The sequence below is a fragment of the Eufriesea mexicana genome, unplaced genomic scaffold (assembly GCF_001483705.2).
Source record: "Eufriesea mexicana isolate 0111107269 unplaced genomic scaffold, ASM148370v2 scaffold45228, whole genome shotgun sequence".
Classification (NCBI taxonomy): domain Eukaryota; kingdom Metazoa; phylum Arthropoda; class Insecta; order Hymenoptera; family Apidae; genus Eufriesea; species Eufriesea mexicana.
In genome coordinates, this window is record NW_016951110.1 from 445 (window position 1) to 27,445 (window position 27,001).

Here is a 27,001-nt window from a genome sequence, read left to right on the forward strand (position 1 = left end):
CTTCACTAGGCAACTACGTCTGACAACTGACTAACATTTACCTCTCAACCAACGAACTCGCACTTCTAACCACTCACTAATCTCAACTAACTTGACAACTCACTGATAATCAACTGACCGACGATCAACTAACTAATTCGCACAACCAACTAACTGAATATCAACTAACCCTCGTCTTCCAGGACGGGCCCTTTTAAAGCCCGTTCGGAAGACAAGCGCCTCCCCGAAGGAGGAGAAACTTCCTCAGCCAAGATCAAGGGCGGGGCAAACTCCTCCAACCGAGTTAGTCTTTACGAAGAGTCCGGTCCCGGTTTACGCTGGGGAAAGGCTGAGTTGCGCGAGACCACCTCACATGACCTGGCCCCGACCTTCCTGGTGCCGAAGCTTAATAGTCTAAATAGGCTTTTCAACGACACATCGTGACTGGTAACCCGGGGCAACATAGAAATTCGACTACAACAAATGAGCAAATATACCTCGAGGCATGTACTGCTCGGCATTTAGGATTTGGCTATTGAAAGACCGTGATTGGTCTTTCTGCTCTTTATATCTATTTCCAAAAATTATCCTACATTATGCATTCTAGTTAAAATTCACAGACGAGGCATCATTCAAAAGCCTAATTTGGATTATTAAACTCGAAGCACTTAGGATCTGACTACCGGATGGGCCGTACGAAGTCGGTGGGGCCAGGCCACGTGATGTAGCTTCGCGAAATCCCGACTTTCTCCTGTCGTAAACCGCGAGTGACGCGGCGGCCACGGTTACCTCTCCGGAAGGGTCCCCGCGAGGGTGACCCTTCATGGGGGCTAACTCGGAGGGAGGAGTCTCCTCCACCCCTGACCCTGGGCGTGGAAGAGGAGTTCCATCTCCTTTGGGGGAGACGCTTGGCTTCTAGACGGGCCGCTCACTTCTCGACGCCGGTGAATTTCCGGCGGGTTCTACTAATTGCTGATGGTCATACCTACGCTATTCTTATTATTTAAAAAGGCACTAATATTTGAGACTAACGGAACAAGCATCTGCTTAAAGAATGTCGGGAAAAGACGATCGGAAGATTTAAAACAGAAGTATAGTGTTAACACGTTGAGTGCTACGTCAGTCCCTAGGGATCTTCCATCTTCGATTCTGAGTTCTTTATTTTTATATAAAACCTCGTATTGTCCCGTGACAAGAGCGTGAGCCACCGGTTTGTACACACCGTCCGATGAGGGATCCGAGTGTGAGCGCCACCGGTGGTACATGCCGGCATGAACGTATTAAAAGGGACTGTTCTGGAAGTCAGTTACAAATATAGTTACCGACTTCTCGAATTGTCAGTTAAAATTAACCCTTTGCATTCGAGAGATGCCCTTCAGTCACCATTTGATAAAATTTCGAAGCTCGATATTCATTAATATATCAAATTTAAAATAATTTAACAGTGTGGGAAGTATCGAAATTAAATAATTCTACGTGTTAATTATTATACGATTTCTTATTTAGTGCTCGGAAAAATATCGTCAGCTTTGTAAAAGAAAATCTTTAAACTCCTATTCTTCTTCAGCCAAGAATCGTCGAGTGCAAAGTGTTAAAACTAGTCGTCGAGTGATCGAATCAGTCGCATAGTCAAAAGTCGAGAGTGAAGAGTTCGTTAGTCAGCAAGTCGCAGAATAAAGTCTTGTCACAGATTTGTTAGTAGCGACTTAGCTTCAAGTACTTCATTAAACTACCTCCGCTTTGATCCCCTACAGTAGGTTCTATAAAATACGGATGAGATAACGTAATGGTGTGAGAATGTTTTTCTTTCGACGTAGTAATCCTCCTTATCGAATAAATAGCGAATTGGATGAAACAAAATATAAAGAGTAGACTTAATCACTTGCGGTGCAAAGAAACTCACGGTTGCGCGTGCCAGAACTTAAATTAAAATAATATTTTTGTTTCTTTTTGTTTTGTACTGTACATACATTTATATCTTCAATAAATGTAAGTTGTTTATGTAGAATTAAAAAAAAAATTGTTTTTAATAAATTTTCGGAACGTAACTCCCCTTTTTGTACTGGCTGTGGGTCTCATACAACACGGTTTCACACAACAAGGCATTTTCTGGGAACCTATCTACCGTGTTATAGGAGGGTTATACCTGTATTCTCAAATTAATCAAAATTAATTTATATGGATTTAGTAATGATGAATTGTGTTGATAATGTTCATTTCATGTTAATAATTTGACGAAGCCAAAGTGGAAGTTAATTAAAATTTGGTAACATGAATTTTTAAATGAAAACTGAATTCTGCTTTTTATAGTTTTTGAAGTAAGCATTATTGTTCAAAATACTTGGTATGGAAGCTACTTAGGTGAATAGATCATCTAAAAATGTGTACGGTATGAATGTGCAAAAGATGATACTGGGTAATAAAGGAATCATCTTTTGTCTAATTAATATATATCTAACTTCATTTTAATTTATAGTAAAAAGTTGTAAGACTATTAATTTGAGAAAATAGGAGGCTACAAACGAGAATTGTGAACATTGTTTATTGGCTGTTTGTTCGCAGTTGTGAATGTTATATTGTTCAACATAGAAAATATAAATATTCATATGTAAGAATATTATTTAAAATATAATGTATTCTTATTTAAATTTTTAGCAGTGACTGATTTTTGCATTAAATTATAATACAAAGGAAATTAGATGTAATATTTGAAGTAAAGTTTAGTAATTAATATTATAAAATATTAATTTTTGAGTTATTCTGCAAATGTTGAGAACAATGTAGTCGGACTTCCTATTATATTTATAAATATATTATGGGTGTACATATATATTAAAATTTTAATATCAATACAAAGTAATGCAGTCTTTATATCCGGTTAAATGCAATTTCAGATTCAAAACGTTATTCGAATATTTTTATCAACAAGTTTTGAAACTCGAATTTGTAAATTTGTATTAAATTTGTATTATTTAACAGTGTGTATGTTATATAAAAAAATGTTTCTTTTATCCTACATTATCCGATTTATGCTTTATAAATCAATTCTAAAGTATCTATGATTTTAATTAACACATAATATTTTCATTTATTTTCGAACGTCAAGTCTCGATCCTCTCCGTAAAAATAATACTCTGTGAACGTAATATTTCGGTACATCATTTGGGATCCGTCCTGTCCAACCGCGGTCGTTTATTTATCAACAGTGATAGTTTTAGAGGACACAAAGTATAAGAAAAAGATCGAAAAGGAATCGCATGATTACATCGATGTAAACAATGCGACTGAATTTTTATGAATTTTGTGAATTTAAGCAACGACAAGTCGACAACAGTTCGTGCAATCGTTCACTGACTGCCTCTGTCGTTATCGTTTTGCGAAAGAACATAATTTATCCGAGTAATTGTTCATTTTAATTTTCCTCGTTTCGGTATCAGAGAAATGTTATTTTCCATAATTCTTGTTATTTCAGCACGAATGGTTGCAATACAATTTAACCGCGCAACGCTGCATATAATAATAATATGCTTCAAGTATGAAAATTTGACTCACCAAAAATGGTGTGTTTTCCATCAAGCCATTGTGTAGGTGCCAATGTAATAAAAAACTGCGACCCATTAGTGTTTGGTCCCGAGTTAGCCATAGAAACTACTCCTGCACCTAAATACAAAATTATTTTTTCTCGTGAATGAATAAAGTTCGGGTAAATATGCAGTTTAGCAGCTTTACCCCAAACGCGTCTTCTTTCTTCCGTTTTTTTCACAAAAGGCTTTATTTGTGCCTCGATAAGAAATATAGATCAGGGAAACTAGAAAAAGTAATGTGGTTTTACTAGTATCTTGACAAAAGAACATAAAACTGTTAAAAACTACAGGATGCGTGGGTCGACCCATATGATTTTTGAACATGTTATAGAGGACGAGATTCTGAATAACTTTTCTCTGAACAATAAATTTTCGCTTGGCCTTAATTTCCGAGATATTTGCAAAAATTTTTCACACTACAGCATTGACTCCGACTATACGTGTGCCGTGAATTGGTTTCAAAGGATCGCTTATCGTTTCTTTCTATAAACAAACTCCGGCGAGCGTATATAACGGGTGATCGGTATGTTGCTTGACGCTTAGGAAGCTATGTTCATTCCTTACACTCATTCTCAAACTCGCGGACCCTTACATCACCCCAGCCATCACCCGATTTAATCCTTGATAAACACTTAATAAAGATTCGATTTTTGGATTTCTGCTTATATGATCTGATGGCAGCCGGGATATAAGTCTAACCCAAACCTACCCCAATTACTTGATTAAGCCAAACCTATCTTATTATTAATCAGTAAATTAAGTAATGGATTAGAGTTAGGTTAGACTGTGTTGTCGTAGTCGAGCGGAGGACCGCTTGTGACACGAAACGAGTGCGACACCACACCACCTTAGTTAACATGTGAAAAAAATCTAGACTGACATATTATTGAAATTAATTAAATTTAATCTTTTTGTCCACCCGTTATATACGATCGGCTGCCAGTCCTGTTTCTATCGCTTGCCAGGGTTTGTTTATAGAAGGAAACGAGAAGGGATCCTTTGTAACCAATCCAACACGTCTAAGGCACACGTACAGATGGAGCCAATACGGTTGTGTGAACAATTTTCGCAAATATCTCGAAAATTAAGGCCAAGCGGCCATTATTGTTCAGATAACAGGTGTTCAGAATCTCGTCCTCTATAACATGTTCAACAATCATACGGATCGACCCACGCATTCTCTAGTTTTTAACAATTTTATACTTTTTGTCAAAAAACTAGCAAAAGCACATTACTTTTTCAAGCTCCTCCGATCTATAGTTCTTATTGCGGCACAAATAAAGCGCTCTATGGAAAAACCAGAAAAAAGACATGTTTAGGGCAAAGCCGCTAAACTACATATTTACCAATGTTCGTGATTACATAAATATCTTACAATATCATCTCTTATACCGTACCCTATCTCTTATACTACATACGTTTCGGTAAACCCGAAGATACACCTGCAGACAGAGCTGCAGGTTGAATAAGCGTGTGAAACCTAATTTTTATGCATTTGGCACATGATACACTCCAGGACAAAAAGATAGCACGCCTTATATTTTCCCTTATTTTATGTTAAAAACGGAATAAAATACATTGCTTCTTTTACCGACAACTCAGAGCATGTCTATATATCCAATGTACGAACTATCGTCCACAACATATACTGCGACGGGATTCCATTACAAAAAATGTAAATATTTTTGTTCGAAAGCGGGACAAAATGATAGTACATTTAGTATATCTACACTTCCCAAATTGTGAACATCAACCTCGGAACATATTTAACAAAGTCTGTGATATTATCTTACGTTGTATATCTGGTAAAAAGACAGGAATTATCAACAATGGGTCGCGGAAAGACATTCAGCGCGTGTGAATGTGGTGTTATTTTAAAATTGAAAGAAGAACAAAATTCAGTGACAAAAATAGCAAAAATTATGAATAGAAGTCGAAAGGTAATAACAAATTTGTTGAAAAATCCGGAAGCCTATGGTAAAAAGAAGAGTTCCGGGCGTCCGAAAAGTCTAACTGCACGGGAACAACGTGCAATACTAAGAGCAGCATCAAATTCTAAGTTGACTGCAAGAGAAATTGCTCAAAGTGTCGGTGTAAACACTAATGTAAAGAATGTGAGACATGATTTACAAAAATGCAAACACGTAACACGAAGGAAATCGATGAAGAAGCCTTGGTTAACTGCGCAACATAGGATCCGTCGATTACAGTTTGCGGAAAAGCATATTCATATGAGGAAGAAATGGCGAAGAGTAATATTTACGGATAAAAAGAGGTTTAACTTAGATGGACCTGATGGTTTGAATTACTATTTTCACGATATGCGTAAGGAGGAACAGTTTTTGAGTCGTCGGCAAATGGGAGGTGGTAGTGTGATTTAGTGCGGTATCGGGTACTATTGTATAATGGAAATCAAATTTTTAACGGGAAAAATGAATAGCAAGATGTACTTGGAAATGATCGAAGAACAAATAAATACGTTCGCCACAAAAATTGCTGGAGAAAAGTATATTTTTCAGCAGGATAATGCCGCAATCCACACTGCGAAAGTAGTAAAGCAGTATTTTTCCAAGAAAAAATTCGCGTTCTGGATTACGTTCTGGATTAGCCAGCAAGGTCATCCGAGCGTAACATTATTGAAAATTATTGGGGAAATCTTGCCCCAGCTGTGTATGCAAATGACAGACAATATGGAAACACTGTAGAAATAAAAAAATTTATTCAAGATTAATGGGAGTAATTAGAGCAAAAAACTATTAAAAAGCTCTTTAAGTTCTTGCCAAAGAGATTTGTGGCTGTTATTAAATGTAAAGGAGGAGCAACATTTTCTTCAGTTAAATGTGCTATCATTTTGTCCCACTATGTTTCCCTAAAAATTCCTTTTTCTCCAATAAAATTGTATAGACAGAAGAAATTCAATTCGATTTCATTTGTGAACGTTTATTCTGAGGTATTTTGAAAAAATGCGTGAAAACAATGCTTTATTTGTAATGTTAAATAAATAAAAATTACGTTAATTTTAAAGTGTGCTATCTTTTTGTCCCACTGTGTATGGAAATATTATTAATCTTCGGAGTCAGGTCGCCATGTTAGCTTTGAGCAGTGCAGTCATGTCCACGTCACTCCGTGTTCCGAGTTGATTTTAAGCGGTAAAATCCGAGAACTTTGTTATAAAAGTCGTATCAGAGTGATTGTGAAGTGAAAATCTACCAGTGGCCGGAGTCCCGTGTCACTGGAGTAACTTTCAGTAGAGAAAATCAAAGAACAGTATTTGGGCGTCGCAGCCGCTCACCGGTGCCGCACTCGAAAAGCTTTAAGCAGAATTTTTTCCGACGCGAAGAAGCGGAAGAACTTGCCTTCATTTGCGCTAGTGTAGTTTTACAGTACGCGCATTTTGAGCACTAAATCTCCATGATCGACGAACTAGAAGTAGATTTATCTGGTTTTAAGGAAATTATATTTGACAAGCAGCCGGCTTGGATGCCACTCGAGGCGTTGGCCGCCCGTGGTCAACGCTAATTGGCTGTCGAGCCGCCAGATACTGGCCGCTGATTGGCTGCAACCACAGGAGCGTTCTGGCTTCCAATTGGCCGCTGGGTTACGAACAACCCAGTCACAATTTAACACGTTGAGGGCCACGCCGATTTTTAAGGAAGTCCCCGCCAGGCCACGCGCTCCACTTAGAAGCGTTGGTATTGTAAGGCCAATGTTTTTCTTATCGCAGTAGAAGATAATTATGTTTAAAATGAAATGCCTACAGGCATTCATTCAAAACGTTACGCCCCAAGTCTGTTTTGTTTTCTTTACCGTTCGGCCCGATCGATAAGATTTTATCGAAATGAATTCGTCGCCGGTGTTCCTTTTACGACAAAGTAGTTCGTTGCAGTTCTTGGCCCAGTGCAGACAAAAATTTTTTTTAGCCCTGAGCGTGAAAATGTCAGTCCGAGAGTGTGAAAGCGATAGCAGCAGACAAATTATTTTTGCTAAAAAACGACCTAGAGTGGATGTATTTTTATCATCTGAAGGAGAGGAGGAGATTGTTGGAGAATCGCATGACTCTAGGGGTAATCAGCCAAAGATTGTGCCATTTACACATCCTTCTGTGTTTGTAAGTGAAGATATGCATATAGGATCAAATATAGCCGTTTAAACCAGCTATCAATTATTTGTGCTGGATGAATTGATCAAGGAAATCCACGAACAAACAAACTTACATGCATCACAGAAATTAGAAGGTGGGTGCACGCAGAGCTTGGCAAAGTGGACAGAGACAAATAAATCTGAAATAAAAAGATTTTTTGGACTGATTCTATGGATGGGATTAGTGAAATTACCAGCTATATACCAATATTGGTCCAGTGGTCCTGCGTATATGCAAAAGTTCCCGAAAAAGATCATGTCAAGGAACAGATTTGAACTGTTACTAAGAATGCTACATTTTGTAGATAACAAAAACAGTAATGGTTCCAATCGTTTATTCAAAATACAACCAAATATAAATACTCTGGAAATCAATTTTCGCAAATAATACAATCCAACCGAGGACATATCTATTGACGAATCCTTGATTCCCTTTCGTGGCTGCATTATATTTAGGCAATATTTAAAACAAAAGCTCCACAAATATGTTATTAAAATATTTACGTTTTGCTGTGGATCGGGATATACGTATGCTCTTCGTTTATACACACGGAAAACTTTAGAAAAAGAAAACACTACGCCCACTAAAATTGTAATGTCTCTTTGCAAAGATTTATTCGATAAGGAACACACGCTTTTCACTGACAACTGGTTCACGAGCTTAGAATTAGCGGAAAAATTAATCAATAAAAACACCCATTTAGTGAGAACATTACGCTCAAATCGATGAGAAAATTTGCAGCAAGTGATATCAACAAAATTAAAACGTGGAGAAATCGTAACAAAAGAAAATAAACAAGGAATGACCATTTTGAATTGGAGAGATAAGAAGGATATCCTAATTCTATCGACAAAGCATTCGTCAGAAATGGTGAATGTTGAAAGCCGATCAGGATACAGGTTCAAGCCACAAATTATAGTAGACTACACAGACGAAAGGCAGCTGTTGACTTATCCGACCAAATGAACGCCTACAATAATCCGTTACGCAGGACCATGAAATGGTATAGAAAACTAGCCTTCGAATTGTTATTAAATACTACGGTCGTAAATAGTTACATTTTATATAGAGCTATTACGAAGCAGAATATGAACATTACTGAATTCCGGAAAAATTAGCAGTATTACCTTACAAGTTGTGAAGAAAAAGAAATTCCATCAAACAGTATTGCAAGATCTAAAAAACAACACGAACTCCAAAGAAAACCTGGAGAAGTCTCTGAAGTACGAAAATATTGTAAATTATGTTATGATAAAAATGCAACAATATATGGTAGAGTAATGGCCAGGAAAATGACTAAGCGAGTTGTCACACTTTGTAATACCTGTAAAGGAGAACCATTTTTATGTTTACCGTGTTTTAATAAAATCCATTAATTTTGTAATGAGTCAAAATTAAGTAAATTTTAAATAAATTCTTAGTAATTACGGTATAAATTTTTTAGTTCTATATCATGTTGTACGCTGTCAGCCACCGGTGGCTTACGCGGCCTAAACGGAAAGTCCAGTGTCAACCACCGATGGCGACATGGCGCTCAATGTATTAACCCTTTCGTGGCGAACAGCGCCTTCTGGCGCTCAGCTATAGACGCTCGCTCCAAGCGAACAGCGCCTTTTGGCGCCGTTCAATTGTTATCAGTAACTGCCCAATAATGTCCATTAAGTCGTTTACTTTCGATCTTCGTATTGCGTTGTCCGCGCGTTCGATCTTCCACCGTCAGTCACGCCGGCAGCTTAAAGCGCAATTCATTTCTGAGCGCTTCGCCGCGAAAGGGTTAAGGACATTACTAAAGGAAAAGGGGACTTCTAACACACCGGAAAAACAGACAATAACATCTTTCTGGCACGCTGTTATGACAAACGGAGACATTAGTACACCTGGCATCAGCGAGATTCGACCAGCGTTCGACGAAATATGGCAGCCAATTGGATCAAAGGAGATGAACAGATTCCCGCAATAAACACAGCACCTGGTCCTGATATGACGACTGCTAGGCAAATTAACACTAAAACCTACCATGCGCGGTCAAATGACCGTTTTTGAAATTTCGTTTAGAATTTCTCGTATACAACGTTACTGTATCACCATGTAGCTTATTGACTTTTCCTATATTATACATACAACCCATTTTTCAATATTCACAATTTTCTTTATTGTTTACTTTCCGAAAAAAATTTATAACATGTCTAGTCTACCACGAACGGTCATTTGACCATTTGAAAAATTCATGTTATTTGCGACTATATTCTTCGGAAAGCGCACTCCTGAAATTGTTTTACGAGTCTACAATGTAATTGCGGATCTACAGTGTAGACAAACGCGTGATTGCAACAAATGCATAGCGTTCTTTGTACGACAGTACGGTCTTGCGATCCGAACAGAGAGTATTAAAATTTCACAGTGTATAATGAAATTATTACGTGGTATAAGTGATAGCTTCGACAAAGTCAACAGAGCCAACAATATTTTGTATGATTACGGTATGATTTACAATTGTTTTTTTTTTTTATTTCACGTCTCGATGTTTTTGCCCCGTTTGATTTATATTTTTATATTTCAGTTTTTACTTTATCATTTATATATTCATCCCCAAAAATGTCAAGATATTCGAGGAATATCAATTTATTAGACAAAATAAATAATATCGACGAGGATCGTTCGGAAGATGACCAAGAAGTTTCCGATATTGATAATGATGCAGCAGAAAATAATTGTGACTTATTTGACAGCGATACGGACGAAGAGAATATTTCGAATATACGAAGAGGACAAAAAAGAAAGAGATTTATAGTTAGTTCCGAAAGTGAAAATGAGGAAGAGATTGAAAGTGCTATGAACGGAACTGTTTGGCAGAAAATGAAAGGGCCTAATCGCGGAAGAGCACCGATTTATAATATTTTGAAGAAAATATCAGGACCGACAGGATACGCTAAACGAAATATTATAAAGGGCAGGGTTGAGTCAGCATTTTCCTTGATTATTGATCATAACATGATTGAACATGTAAGAAAATATACGGAATTAGAGGCATTTCGAGTGTTGAAAACGAAATGGAATTTATCTATTGCAAAATTGTATGCATTTATTGGACTTCTACATGCACGCGGCGTATATGAGGCTAAAAATATGGATGTATCATATGGAACACGAAATGGGGTCCGCCATTTTTGTCGACTACTGTGAGCCGAAGTGACTTGGCAGATATCATGAGATTTATTCGGTTTGACAAGCAAAATCAACGAAGCCAACGCTTACAAAACGATAAGTTCGCTTTTATCTCTGAAGTTTGGTACAAATTTATGGAAAATAGTCAAAACTGTTATAAACCAGGAGCATATCTTGCTACAGATGAACAATTGTTTCCTACAAAAGTACGTTGTAGATTCACTCAATACATGCACAACAAACAGGACAAATTTGGCATAAAATTCTGGTTAGCTTCCGATGTAACTAGTAAGTATATAATAAACGGCTTTTCATATTTGGGAAAAGATGAAGGGAGAGAATCATCGATCGTCCCACTTGGGGAATTTGTAACTTTGAAATTAGCAGAACCATATTCCTGCCAAGGGAGAAATTTTGACAATTTTTTTACAAGCGCGTGATTAGCGAGTAAACTTGTAGGAAAAAAAAACTACGTTTGTTGGAAGTATCTGCAAAAATAAAAGAGAGCTAGCAAAATTAGTGAGACAGGCAAAGGATAGTATGACACGCTTCTCAACAATATTATACAAATCGAATGATTCTATTCTTTCAATTTATAAAGCTAAACCCAATAAAAAAGTATTGATACTTAGTTCAATGCATTCATCCGTTGAAATTGAAAAAAGTGACACCCGTATATACCAGAGACAGTTAGATTTTAGAATAGCACAAAATTCGATGTAGATGTAACCCATCAAATGGCCAGAAAATATAGTGAAAAATCTAAATGTCAAAGATGGCCTTTACAGGTATTTTTCAATATCTTAGATTTAACCGGGATAAATGCTTGGATTTTATATAAAGAAACGAGGTGTGGAGAAATATCGAGGAAAGAATTTTTATTTCAATTGGCAGAAGAGCTTGGGACCGAATATCAGGAGAGACAACTAAGCAAAGAATGTTCATCAAAAACAATAATAAACACAGCTACAGATTCTTCTGTACGGAAATCTTGTCAAATAAGATGATATTGTAAAGTCAATAAGACTAGCAAAATTTGTATAAAATGTAAAAAATACGTATGTGGAAAATGTGCAATACAAAATGCTGTAATTTGTAAGAAATGTGCTGAAATGCATAAAGGTAAATAAAACTTTCTAGATAGAAGAGCGGGGAGCGGGTTTTTATTGTAGCACCAGAAAAATATTTTGTTTACTATCCAATTGGCTAGAATCTTTTTCTATATTCAGATAAATATGTTTTTTTGAAGCGGTCATTTGACCGCTCATGGTAGGATTAGCTATATATATGAAATGTCGGTAGGTTTAGTGTGAACAACCGACTATCACACGAATACTCTAAGAAACCCTGGCTCCCACTACCGTTCTACCATAGGGTGCGTAAGTACTGTACTGAGTTTCAAATTCAGCTATCCATTATTGCAACACGGAGAGATGTCAATCTACCTCCTTGGACTCTTCGCTACCCAACAATAAATATAGAACTTTCAAAAAAAATCAAAGCACAAACCCCTGTATCTGAGTATTGCTCCGATTTCGACCATTTCAAAACAACGAATACACAACGTCAACCCAACTATACACCGTTGCATCGAAAACAGAAACGAATACCAGTTTCGCAATGATCACCGGATAATACCTTCAAATACAGCATAGGTCAAATATCAAACATCTTTACGGGAGAATGCTACGCCATCCATGAAGCACTCAAAATTGCCATCAATGAGCAATACAAAAGAATTGTTACATACAGCGACTCACGATCCGCAATATTAGCCAGACAACAACCCCCCGCTGATAATCCCATAATAATAGATATATTAGAAGTCCATTCGGAACTCCTTAATAGCAACAGCCAAATCACACTTGTATGGATCCCCTAGCACCAAGGAATCCGAGGCAATGAATCTGCGGATAAAGCCTCTAAAGAATAACTTATTATACCTCCATCAGAAACCATACCTATACCTTACCGTGACTATCACAAAGTATTAGCATCTCGAATCAAACAAACTTCGAACCTGGAATGGTACTCTAAGAAACCAAGTAAATTAACCCTCTATGGGCCTGTGTAACTTTCAGGTCACATTTTAATTTGTCAACATTTTACCAAATAATTGTAGCTCTTTTCACGAGATGGCGCACAAATCATAATTCTATAACGTTGCTGAGACAAGCAATATTAATATTTATGAATGTTGCTAGGCTCATCAACCTGAAATAAAATAAATGCTGTGCAAACTGTCTGCAGTAAAAATAAGCGAAACCATTTGATCCAATTGATATTATTTGCGCTTTTGTCAGTGATTACCAAACTAAAAATAGTGCACATAATAGCTCTGGGCTCGTATATCGATAACAACCTATTTGTTTGCATGTCTTTTTATGATACAGTTTTGTAACTTTGAGGTTACAGTGGGCTATTATGGCAGATTTCGGTACATTTAGGATAACGCTTGTGCTTTCTTCTGTTTTCATATTCATACATCATATACTCAAAATATGAATACAAAATCCGATAGAAATAACAGAGGAATTAGACGCATTAGCGGTAATAGATCCGATTATTCCTTATTAGATCCCGAGTCCGATGAAGATGTAATAGTATTTCCCCGACGATGGATAAATGTCATTGACAATGGCGAAGAATTTCGTACTCAATCCTCGTCAGATGAGGAAGATGCAGGACCACAAATAATTGTTTGGCAACCACTATCAGTTCCGAGTCCGATGAAGATGTAATATAGTATTTCCCCGACGACGGATAAATGTCATTGACAATGGCGAAGAATTTAGTACTCAATCCTCGTCACATGAGGAAGATGCAGGACCACAAATAATTGTTTGGCAACCACTATCCGAGACGAATAATAATAGTTGTTATCGCCCTTGGAAAGGAAATTGCTCTAATGTCCTCTAAACACCCCATTCTCCTGTGACCTGCTTTCGAAAACTATTTGACAAGGAAATTATAAGCAGTATAGTTGACTAATACCAATATGTATTCACTGCAATGTGATGCAGCAAAACCTATTGCTGTTTCAGTGAATGAAATCGAGCAATTCTTTGGCTGCTGTATTTTTATGTCCATTTACAGATTACCGAGAACTGAAATGTATTGGAATTCAAAGACAAGAGTGTCTGCTGTTGCCCATACTGCGAGTCGTACGCGATGGAGGAACATAAAATCAAAAATACATTTTAGTAGAAATTTACAGGCCAATGCAACAAACAATGCAGAAGTGACCGATAGTTTACGAAAAATAAGACCCATTCTGGATAAATTGGTGAAAAATTTTAATCGCATTCCGATGTCTGAACACGTATGCGTTGACGAGCAGATTAATACCGTCCACGGGAAGACAAAGGCTAAAACAGTATATGCCCGAAAAACCTAAAAAATGGGGCTACAAAGCTTTTTTACTGTGCGACTCATCATGACTCATTTATAATTTCGAAATTTACACCGGCAAAATGATACATGATCCCGAATTACCTAATGTCGGAATTACTGGTAATGTGGTATTACGTTTAGCAAAAATTGTACCCAAACGATTCTTTTACAAAATTTCTTTCGACAATTGGTTTTCAACCGTGCCTTTAGTAACTGAATTAGAAAAATTAGGAATTCAGCGTGTTGCAACTGTGCGGTCAAACCGACTAAAGAACTGTGAGTTTTCGTCCGATAAAGTCACGAAGACTAAGGGCAGAGGAAGTTCTGAGATACTCTCTACATCTATTGACAGAGTCACCATAAATACGGTAAAGTGGTAGGACAATAAGGCCGTTCATTTGATGAGCACATTTTGCGAAGTTGAACCATTAGATATAGTGAAAAGGTGGGATAAAAAAATAAAAAGAATGATCGATGTACAACGACCAAATATAGTGAAAATATACAACCAACACATGGGTGGTGTAGATTTGGTTGATTCGTTGATAGCGTTATATCGAATAAAAATTCAATATACTTCTTCAATATCTCTTATATAAGCGAGATTACTCATCGTATTCTGTGAACCCCGGGCGTCAGTATAGTTTATTGGAATTTAAAACTGACACTGCATCTTGTTTATGTCAGGAGCACAAAGAAACCCCGAAGAAAAGAGGGCGTCCTGCTTCAAATGAGGTAGATAAACAATTGCAAAATAAAAGAAAAAAAAAACCAAATACAACACTACCTGTACAAAACGTGCGAAAAGATGAAGTGGCACATTGGCCAATTTTTTCGGACAACAGAGGACGCTGCAAAAAGTCCGGATGTAAAGAAGTTCTGAAAATTAAATGTTCCAAATGTAATGTACATTTATGTTTAACGTCAAATGCAAACTGTTTTGTGGAATTCCACGCTTAAGTTTTTATACACAGAAGTGCAAACTTTATAGACCTTTGTTTTCATGAAAGTCACATAGTGAATATATTGCAATAAAATTGTTTAAACGGAAAATTTTTTTTTCATTTGCATATATAGGTTTATAATTTCTAATTTTTCGTTCCCATAATTTTTTTTGAATTTAAAACAAAAATTCGACCCATAGAGGGTTAAAACTTTGATTCTAGATCGCGAGTACTTCACGCTGGAGCCATCGATCTCATAGTCTACGTTTTCATTTCTAACCCTTCGTACGTTTTGGTTCTTTTATATGTATATTATTGTATCTACTTTTTGGCAACACCTTACTTTTAGGATGGAAAGACAAGAGGATTGTCACTTGTTTAACTACAAAGAGTGACACAGGAATGTTGACGGTCAAAAGAATTAGACGAGGTGGTATGGATGTACTCGTCAAGAAACCAAAAATTGTATTGAATTATATAAAATATATGGGTGGTGTTGATCGGGCCGATCAATATGCATCAACGTATTGTTTTCTGCGAAAATCGCTGAAATGGTCGCGTAAGCTTTTTTGGGGGGGCATGGAAATTTGCCTCATCAATTCTTACCTTCTCTATAAACAAGAAAAGACTACAAAAAGAGGAAAATCCACTGAGCCATTTGCGATTTTTAAAAACACTTGTTGAGCAGTTGAGAGGAACATATCGCTAGCACCGTGAGCAAGCGTCTAAGTCGCATTCCGATGACATCCGACTCAATGCAAAGCTGCACATAATACTTAAAGGGCCGAAAAGAGACTGTAAGGTTTGCTTTGACCGTAATACGCCTGGAGGTAGACGGGAAGTAACAGATTATTGTGATACGTGTCCTGATAAACCTAGGATGCATCTTGGGTATTGTTTTACGAAATATCATACAAAAACTAATTACAAAGTATAATATTTCTCAAATTTTCTTGTTTCTGATATAAATATAAATAAATTGGTGAAATTTTATTATTTGTATACGTTTGTTTGTTTATAAATGATTTTAAAGTACATGTAATATGTTTCCCTAATTTGGCCGAAGTCGTCTCGAATTGTTTGGTTTGCGCAAGCGAAAGAGGCCTCGAGTGCAAAGAGTTAAATTGGAATTGGAAATGGCCTGCTAGGGTAGCCTTACTGATGAGTCCGCTAACAGGCCCAGAACGAAACGCATCCATTCCTTTCCCTGACGTCCCTGCTAACTATGCCGCAACGCTGCGACCAGCTGACTTCAAACGACAGTGGAGGGGGACTCCCAACACGTGAACCTGTTGGAACGGCTATACAAGGCTCCAGACATCGTAATCTCCAATACGATAAAAACTATCGCGCGATACCACCCCGAAATAAGCCATTTCTCGAGACGTTCCCGATACACGCGATAACATCCAAGTTAGATGACCATACTCGTCCGTTATGAAAGGAATGAATCCAGGAAGAGAGGCTGCCGACTATGGAAATTGTGGTAGTGGTGACATAGATTTTTAAGTATATATGTGTTGGGATGAGTGGAACAAGTATGCATGGAATTCCCATATGTAATGAATTCACGTTATCATGATAAATGAGTATGCGTGTAATGATTGAGGTGTGTGTGAATTGTGTATATCAATACAAAGTATGAAGAAGAAAGAAAAAAGGAGAGTGATTTCGGATACGTTAGTTGCAATTGAGTTATAATAGTGAGAAGTCCTGTGATAGAGTAATTGTGAGAAATTAATTATATTTAACCTCTTCGCTCCTAGCGCCGCATATATGCGACACCCACTCGACGACGTGTGGGTACGAGCGCCGCCTATATACGGCATCTAAATGAGGTGTATACAAGTGCCATCTGTAGTCAATAACAACGATTTCTCGTTATCGGCTGAACATTTTCTGTTGATTTTATTAATATATTGGATTAATCGCTTCTTAAAACTGCTCTTTGTTGAAACAATACCAAAACGTATTGCACAATAAATTTCAAACATCAAAACGGTCTTCACTATCTTATGCCAAATAACTATCGAATCCATTCGACAGTAAAACGATCTTTCATATACAGTTTTTACAGGAATTTCGAATATTTGTTATTTAAGACTTAGAAAAATGTGTATACAGTAACCACGCGCACTGTGCATATTTCTGGCGCGATTTTCCGTTCAGTCACGGTACTTGGGCGGATCGGACTGCCGTAGCGAAAGGGTTAAACGTTATATTTGTGTTTTATAATCTTTCTAATTAAATAAAGAATTGTTCTTGTTGTTATTAAAATTTCATCCACCACTAACAGAAATCCTCCTAGACTTCCCACATAACCGACGGAAATGATTAGAAACATCGCGGGCACGAAGGGGTCTCAGAAATCAGGTACAACGAATACTCACATTCGTTACGTCACGTCATTTGATAAACCGAACACAAACTCGAGATTACGGCCGATTCGCACCCATTCCATTACCCAGACGACATGTGTCCTTTGCAAGGACAACCACCTTACTCAAGCATGCGCAAAAATAATTAATGCCACTTTAACGGAGCGTTTTGCATCGATAAGGGAAGCAAGGTTATGTACGAACTGTTTACGCGCCGGTCACGGAGTGCAAAAATGCTTGGCGAGCATATGCAGACGGTGTAACGGAGGGCACTATACATTATTGCATGAGGAACAGACAGGCGAGCCGCAAGAAGCGCTTCGGGTAAACGTTTCGGCTCTCGAGGTAATCCAAGGGGCACAGGTTGTACTATCCACCGCGACCGTTTACCTTCGGGACAATCGGAACAAGCAGCTACCGTGTCGGTACTGTTGGAAGAGTAGATCGCTAAGTTACCCACACATCTATAGGGACGAGGTTCTTTCGTTCTTCGACCCCCCTCCCTTTTCTCGCTCTTGTGAGTCGTGCATACGGAAACGGGCAATCGGTGGTAGCCTGTTGTAGCTTAAACCTAAACCTAGCTTCTAGTTGTAAACAATTTTTTTAGTTTTGTATTTCGTCACTAAGTCATTCTTGCTTAACGATAATTAGTAGCAGACGGTTCATTGAAGAGATTGTATTTGGCTTCGAATAGTAAGTGGACTGTGTGCTTATCTTGATATCGTGTGTTTTTATATTCTGCGAGTAACTAAGTCTACATTTATGAAAACCCTTGGTAAGGCTATAAATTTTATTACTGAATGGAATTTCCGAAATTGAGGTACAAGGATAAGGATTATAAACGGAAAAGTGAACTGATTTATTGCCTCGTTCTCCAGGTACTTGGGGTATATAATGGCTAACCGTTAAGGTGCCATCGTGTTTTACCTGGGTACGGGGGGGTCGGCAATATGGTATTTTCTGATGAGTAATAATACGGTACTTCACGGATTAACAAGTTTGTTAGTTTTAATTTTATTATATGAACTATGTATTATATTCAACAAACCGAAATTCGAGTATGTAAAAATCTACATATTCTCTGCCACTTCTATTATAAAATTTTATATATTAACCTATGAATCACAATTTGATACTCTGAGACTGCAGCTTTTATATAGGCCAGATTTATGCACAATTTATTTATTTCTGAGATTTCATATAACGCGGTTGGAGTCCATTCAATTTGTATTATTTTTGAATTTCTTATAGCACGGTTTCTTATAACGCGGCTGTGGTTTCTATATAACCCGGTATAAATTAATCTGTTTTGTCTTAATACTATATTTACCATAACGCAGTTTACATAAAATGCATTTCCTGATTTCAATTAATTCTGATTTTCTTACAACACGGTACGAATTAATCGCGTTATAGCAAATTTAACTATATATATATATATATAGAGGGTGGTGTCCCAGCAACGGTAATACAACTGAAAAAGGGATGATGTACACCGGAAAAACGAATCGGAAAAAAAGAATAAAATCTTTTTTATTCGAAACCTCATTTTCGACAAAACCGACTTTGAATATTCACCGAGTGCGCACACTTGACTATGGCTTATATCAATAAATCAACGATACAGCAGTATCGATAGTACAATCGGGGAGGGAATGATTATACATAAAAGAACAGATCAAAAATGAAGAATCAAATTTTTTCATTCAAAGTTTCGTTGTCGAGATAATCGAATTTGAATATTCACTCGAATACGCGAGCACTTAACTTCGGCTAAGGCGGATGGATCATCAATAGGATCAGTGTATTCGATGGGTACTCAAATTCAATTTTTTTGACAACAAAGCTTCAAATAAACAAATTTTATTCTTTATTTTTGATTTGCTTTTTCACGTAGAATCACCCTTTCCTCGGTTGCACCATCAACGGCGGTGTATTGATGATCTATCCATCTAACAAGGAAAGTGCAAGCCTTCGAATCACCGTTTTAGTTTAAAGTTTGCACATTGGTAGATTTCGTTTCCTAGTTTATGGAAATATACAATTATAGGGGTAAACACTCAATAGTCTTTTAAATATTTGCAATTAAAAATTCGTTGCTTTTTCATGTTATTTATTCATACTGCTTACCAAAATGCTGTTTGGTGTGGTAATAATGTGCTGAAATTCCTACGCGATATACTGGTGTTTCGATATGTGTAAACGGAGACAAAAATTTTTTTCATTTTCCTAAACGTGCTTTTTACTTTGTATCAGTTTACCGCATGTTAAAATCTATCATACATTTTTACGTACGATAAACTGATACAAAACAAAAAAGACGTTTATCAAAATGAAAGAAAATTTATCCCTTATTTACAGGAATTGAAAGAACCTCAGTATATCGCGTAGAATGTTCAACACATTGTTACTAAACCAAACAACTATTTGATAAACAATGTATATAGAAATCCATATAAGAAAGTAACGAATATTCAATTGCAAAGATTTAAAAAACTAGTGAGTCTTTGTTTCTACAACAGTATATTTTCATAAACAAGGGAACGAAATCTACCAATGTGCAAAATCTTAACTAAATCGGTGACCTAAAGGCTATGCACTCTTTTTGTAATGCATAGTTAGGTGCACGTGTATTCAGCAAATATTCAAAATTGATTTTCTCAAAACCCAAGCTTCCATTCAAAAAATTTAAATTCTTCTTTTTTTATTTATTTTTGCATGTAGAATCGCCTTTTTCTCGGTTATACTACCATTGCTGGAACACCCTATATAAATATAGATATAATATAATATATATAAATATAAAAATAAGTAAATATAAATATACATCGTTAATATATAAAAATAAATGTAACGAACTTACCAGTATGTTTCAAATCATCGTGCACCTCATCATCGAAACATTCTCCATAAATGGACACTCCACCTTTGCCAGTTCCAGTAGGATCACCACCTAAAATTTCATAATTTCACTAAAGATATACAATTTTAGTTTGTTCATTTTCATCTAATAGCTAAGTGAATTGTTTTCTAACCCAATTAACGAATAAACTAGAATTAATTGAATTTGGATGTATAACATTTACGTTTACACCTACTACACCGAATATAATTTTCTACTTTTTTTGTTACGTACAACTATTAATTTGTAATTATTCTTGTTTAAATTAAGCTGATAGTTTAGAAAACTATTCCATAAAACAATTTAAAATTTATTAATAACAATATAAATTATAATGAAAAATAGAAAACAATAAGATAATAAAGAAAATTGATGACATTAGAATATTTCTACATGAAAGAGGTAATCGTCCAACTTTATTCCTGATTTGATCTTGTATTCACAAAATTGAAGTACAATATAAAGTAAAGGAAAAAAACATACCTTGTACCATAAAATCTCGAATAACTCGATGAAATTTTGTTCCATTGTAATATCCACGCCGTGTAAGTTCAGCAAAATTTCTGCATGTAATTGGCGCATGTTTCCAGTAAAGCTCAATAACAACTTCACCCATCCTGTAAACCGGAATACTTTATTAATCATTTTATTATCATTTGTATAACATTTTAATATTTCTACTTTTCACACAACTTTGTAATAATATTTATAATTAAAATGAAATATTATATCTACAATTCTGAATCACATCACTCTATGTGGGCAATCTGAAACTTCTCGCGATATAATAACATTGTAATTGACTTAATTAGTAATTTAATCAACACTCTAGCAAAATTAAAAGTATGCCGACAATTTTGTTAGATTTCCAATGACTCACAGTAAATTAGATCCCTACCAAAAAGAACACCCAATGCTAGTTCGAATAACACTGATTCCTATTGATGAGTTTATTGACAAAGAGTACAATAAATTTATTTTAACACATTTTATTATATTTATTCTAAACACACGTGACAAACATACTATTACGACGCCAGCGAACAAGCGACTGAGGAACACGTGGTTTCCAGCGTACCCCCGGACATATTTGCTGCGCACAACACTGGCACGCATTCTTTGTCTCACAGCATGGCAACACGCACAATCCTTTGTTCGTAGATATATTGAAATCTATACATTGCCATACGTCCTAATAATTCCTTCGAAAAAATTGTAATATATTTACAATAGACACGTCCTCTATTCGTAAACATATGTAAGTAAAAGTGGTTAGACGTATCGGTGATGTACGTACGAGTCACGTTTGTTCCGGTAGAATTTCCGTTATACATTAATAAGTTTTAAATGTTACTAAATGCAGTTAAATATATAGCTTTAAAAAGCAAAGAATTACAAGCCAATAAATTCGTGTAATCGACTACACATATAATTAAATTAAAAAATAGAGTTCCATTACAAAACAAAAAGCAAGAAAAATAGGATCAATCAAACAAATTTTGTCTTTGGTAAAAAGGTAGCAAAATATTTTATTGTAGCAAGAATTGTATTGTAGCGCAGATAAACGGATGTTCTATTTCAAATACAATAACTATCCGTTATATATATAAACAGAACAAAAAAAATTCGAAATTATGGGAAGTCAATGAAGGAATCTAGTTGATGTTCTGATCACAATACAAATTATAATTACTCTTTTTGAACAAATCAAAAAATAAATCATTAATTAAGGAAGTAATTAAAAAAACATTAAAAAATGAAAAATAGTAGGAATAAAATAATTCATAACCTAATGCAAACTATTGTTGTGAAATCTGCTCAATCTTAATCTTAACTACTATAAAAACAATTTTATAAAGATCTATATGTAAATATATAAATATAATCATTCCGTACAAATTTAGAATAATAAAATAAATTTAATATTATTTCATATTAAGATTTTCATATTACTTTATACAGAAATACTTTGTAACTGCTGAAAATCTCATGGAAATTATGACAAAAGAAAAGCATAGATGCTGTTGAAGAATTAGCGACTACCTAATCCAAATTAGTATAATTGAAAAAATAAAATATAAAACTGTTTTACTTACAGGTAAATATTAGACGAGTGTTGAAACGAATTGACTCTAGAACGGGAACGAACTTTTTCACAAATAATACGGGTTTTTGAAACTTTTGAGATATTCACAAATGTTGGAATTTCCAGAAATTACTAGAATTTCTGGAAGTGTGGAGATTCTCGATACTTCGAAGAGTTTCAAGTGCCATTTCAATTTCGTCGCACAAGATTTCCTTAGTTATTTATTTATCGTGTTAATATAAAAAAATACTAGTGACCCCATAGTTATTAGGAAACATTGAAAAGTTTTGCAACACATTATAGAAAAAAATGTACACTACTATCTCACAGATATTTACTAATATTCACTTCAATCTCACCACGTAACTCTCGCCGCTACGCCAGGATGAGGACTAACTGATCAATAGACAGCAAGCAGCTACCACGGCTCCCCCCAATCGAAGCAGCTCCTTCTTTCTGTCTCTCAATCACGGCGCAACACACATGCATAGTATACGCAACACATGCGAAAATTTAAAATAAGACGTTACGCTTGCGTAGCACTTCTTACATTTTTGGTGTATTAATCGAACTCAACACTTATGAACATATTTAATAAAACAAATTCTAAAATAGCACTTGAAATTTTGATATTCTAGAATCTGAATTCTCTAGAATTCAAAATAATATCGAAAATTTTGAGAACCAGTTCTATCCCTGACTATATATCCTACGTCCTATCCCGAGCAGTAGGTTTCCAGCGTATTTGGATTACCACACACATTTTATAAATATACACGAAACATTATTACCCTGTAATTTCAACGGATCAAAGTCTTCTATTTCTACACCAAACGCTACTTTGGAATTACAACCTTCAGATTAACAGGAGAGCTACTAAACTCGTCAAAATGGCGGATTTCAAATTTTTTGCTTTTAATTTATTGCAAACGTGGAATTATTTTTAGCGAAATTAATATTATCTATTATTTGAATAAATATGTTATTATGCATGCCCATTTATTTCATCATACATCTTCATTATTATTATTATTATACGTATGCTACATTTAATGTATACATTATACATAACTCGGTAAATCTACTGTTAAGAAATTAACGAAAACTTCGAAATACTACCGCCACTGTTGCCGATTCTGCTATACGCTTCTATGTGTTGCCTCTGTTTGAAGACCTTCGTTTGGTAGAAACCGTTACAGAGCTAATCGCAAAGATCATATTTCCGAGCCGATGTTTTTCAGTTCGTGAATTTCTCGAGCTGCTTGATTTCTTACAACATTCTGACACAGGAAGTCGCGTGTAACAAAGTGAAACATTTACATTCAGTTGAAAAATTTATTTCTCATTGTTTTATTTTTATTGCTATTCCCTTTCTTTTATTATTTTATTATCATTATTATTATCATTATTTCCATTGTTTAGTTCCATTATCTTTATAATCAAAGAGTGCAACATTAGAAATGTGCTCGATGCTGTTATTATATAGGCAGTAATAATAGATATATCACAATATGTATTTATTGCACGAAGCATATATATATGTATATATGTATGTAGTGCTCATTCCATTCAGAGTCGTACAAGTATATGTAATGTATGGAGTACTAATAGAGATACTGAATAAATGTCACTTTCTTCAAATATCACGATGTTGTACTCTCTTATATTTACACAAAAAATGCAAAAGTAATACAAAACGGAAAATTAGTAGTAAATACACCCGTCCCTTAATTTACGCGGTTCTTATTTTCTTATTTATCTTATTTTATCTTAAAATATTATCGTAAAATCTTATTTTACGCGGTCAGATATGTACATATATATTTTCCTATAAGTTTTAAAATTGCCAGTTCTATATGGTCAGTATTGAGGTCGGTTGACGTCTGACAGAAAGAAACTTTGTTGCGTCAGACTCACACCAAGGCGTTGTTTCTGGCCGTTGGACCGTACAATGTAGAGGCGAGTAGTGTGACTTTGGACGTTAAGAGGACGACATCTATACTGTTTAGATTTATAATTTATATTTTTTAATCTTGACCCAGTCATGCCTAACAAACTTTCAACCACGCCAAAAAAGAGAAGGTCGATGCCTTTGGACATGAGAATGAAAATATTAAATCGAGTATATTTTTCAAAAAAAGAATATTACAAAATATCATACCCTGCTGATAATCAGATGGTTAACAGCAAGATAGCGAATATACATTCTCGTGGGAAACCACGAACGTGGGATATTGATCGCATGACTGTTTTAATCTGTCAAAGGTTGGGAACAGGACAGACGAGACGAAGGTGGCTAAAAGCTATGATGCAATAACGGAGAACCCCCCATCCCTCTCCCTAAACCAGCCAAACGCCATAGCGTGAACGCGCTGAAAACTGAAGGTCGAGAAAAGGAAACAAGTTTTTACCAAAACAGTGTGCCCCTAAAACTATGCCTCCTGAACCTAAGGGAACACTTTGTAACGTCGATGATATCATAGGCTCTACTCCTGTAACACAATTCTACGAGCAAAATTATTATCTATCGACCTTCCCCTTACTCTGTAAACAAGTACACCGCGATATGCAAAGCGTTGATGACTGACTGAGTAAGAAACTAGCATATGCCAGCATTATAAACGTTTCGCAAAATGTAAATCGTGAAGCCAATCACGTCTAAGGGTGACATCATACGCTATCCTGACGATATGAAGGTAGACAGGCCCAATCGCCGACTATCTTACCTTATTTAGCAAATGTGTCAGCATCACGAGACCAAATCGGGGTGAATGTTCCTAGAGTCTACATATCACAAGAATAAGGAGAGAATCAAGAGGAGAAAAACCTACAGCGATTGTTAAAGCATATGAAATAAATGAATTCATTGTCTGAACAATCAGGAAAAGGAAATAAAACATTAGAAGTACTGTGGCCTCTGGAAACTTATCAAGTTCACGGTGTTCATCGTACAAAACAAACCCTGAAATAGAAAATATGGAGAAAGCATTGACGATTTGAATTAACGACAACATAGATAAAAAATTCCCATGAATAGCTTAACGATTAAGAGAAAGAACCATAGATATTTTTAACAGGTTAAAAGAAGCTTTGCTGATTGATAAAATGAGTACTTTTCCTGCAAGTAAAGTGTGGTTTCAAAACTTCAAAAAAAGATATTCATTACGAAACCTTAAATTCAAAGATGAAGCTGAATCTTCTGATAAATCAGCAGCTGAAGAATTTTCACTAAAATTTACTAAAGTAATCGAAGAAACGGATATAATACGGATCTGGTATTTCATACCGATGAGACAGCAGTTTTCTGGAATATGGAACTATTGTAACACAAGATGCAAGTAGTATTAATGGTTTTACGGTTAACAAAGATCCTGTAAGATTGCTACTTTATTGTACCGCATCAATGGACTTGATTCGAACCCGATCTTATATACACTGTTGTCATCACCTGACGTTAAGATGGGGCAATCCTTATCTACTCATTACATCGGATACGAAAAGCATCGCAGAAAGAATCGAAGCCCCTTTTATTTTATACCACCAAGAAATTTAAAATTCTTTTATCTCTAACTAAGAATAGAAGTAGTTGTTGAATATTATTTACCCCTTTACTATAACATGAATAATAAAGTTATATTTATTATCTTGTGAGAGGAATCTTTATTTGGATGGTATCACCCTGCATCCACATCTATCTTTGGTCCACCACGCATCAGAGAAGCCCTGGAGCCTCCGTTTATTTTATACCATCAAGAAATATAAAATATAATCACAATCAAAAGTTCCTTTTGATTTATTAACCTGATCTTTACCACAAGTTCGAGTCTATTTGAACCCAATTACTTCCGAGGTATCTCAAAGCATGTTTTTCATTTCTTAAATTTTGATGACTGCTTTCATCTCTCGAATATGGTAATATAGAAAAATTCGTGTCAAATATTTTTTTGAAGACTCCTTCCTGAATAAATAAAGAGAAATCGATATAGCGTATTTTCTTTTCATTTTGAAAGACATATACCAAAACTAGTAAATAGCATTCCATGCAAAAAGCACGAAATCACCTTAGAGTGATATTGAAAAATTGAAGATAAAAACATTTTTGTCACAATGGCGTTCTACATAAAAGATTGTGATAAAAATGTCCCTACACTTTTATACTATAAACTATCGTTCGGCGATTATATCAACTGTAATTATATATATATGATAAACATCAATTATTACTAATATTCTAAATACTTGTGGTTTTATTTTACAATTAGTACATTGTAGTACACAAATACTACAATATTTTTTACAATATATTAAAACAAAAGAAAAATAAATATAGTAATTGCTATATACTTACGTTGTTTCAAATGCTACGAACGGTGGTTGCCAATGTTTGTCAGGAATACCAGATATATTTGCAAGCGCCATATTCTCCTCA

General features: G+C 35.6%; 1 protein-coding gene across 1 annotated transcript; it reads right to left on the reverse strand.

Moving 5' to 3' along the window:
* Positions 1-3,508: 3,508 nt before the first annotated feature.
* Positions 3,509-27,001, reverse strand: LOC108554661 (peptidyl-prolyl cis-trans isomerase-like 1). The gene is made up of 4 exons (XM_017910005.1): positions 26,921-27,001; positions 20,970-21,103; positions 20,448-20,537; positions 3,509-3,639 (listed from the first exon to the last, which is right to left on the reverse strand). The coding sequence occupies exons 1-4, from the start codon at positions 26,989-26,991 to the stop codon at positions 3,509-3,511; spliced, it is 426 nt and encodes a 141-aa protein (XP_017765494.1). The 5' UTR covers positions 26,992-27,001.

Excerpts from the sequence above, each read along its gene's own strand:
- LOC108554661 (XM_017910005.1), bottom strand. The coding sequence starts at position 26,991 with ATGGCGCTTGCAAATATATCTGGTATTCCTGACAAACATTGGCAACCA. Across the intron at positions 21,104-26,920 it reads TTCGTAGCATTTGAAACAAC|GATGGGTGAAGTTGTTATTG; the intron begins GTAAGTATATAG and ends TCCGGTTTACAG. Across the intron at positions 20,538-20,969 it reads TCGAGATTTTATGGTACAAG|GTGGTGATCCTACTGGAACT; the intron begins GTATGTTTTTTT and ends ATGAAATTTTAG.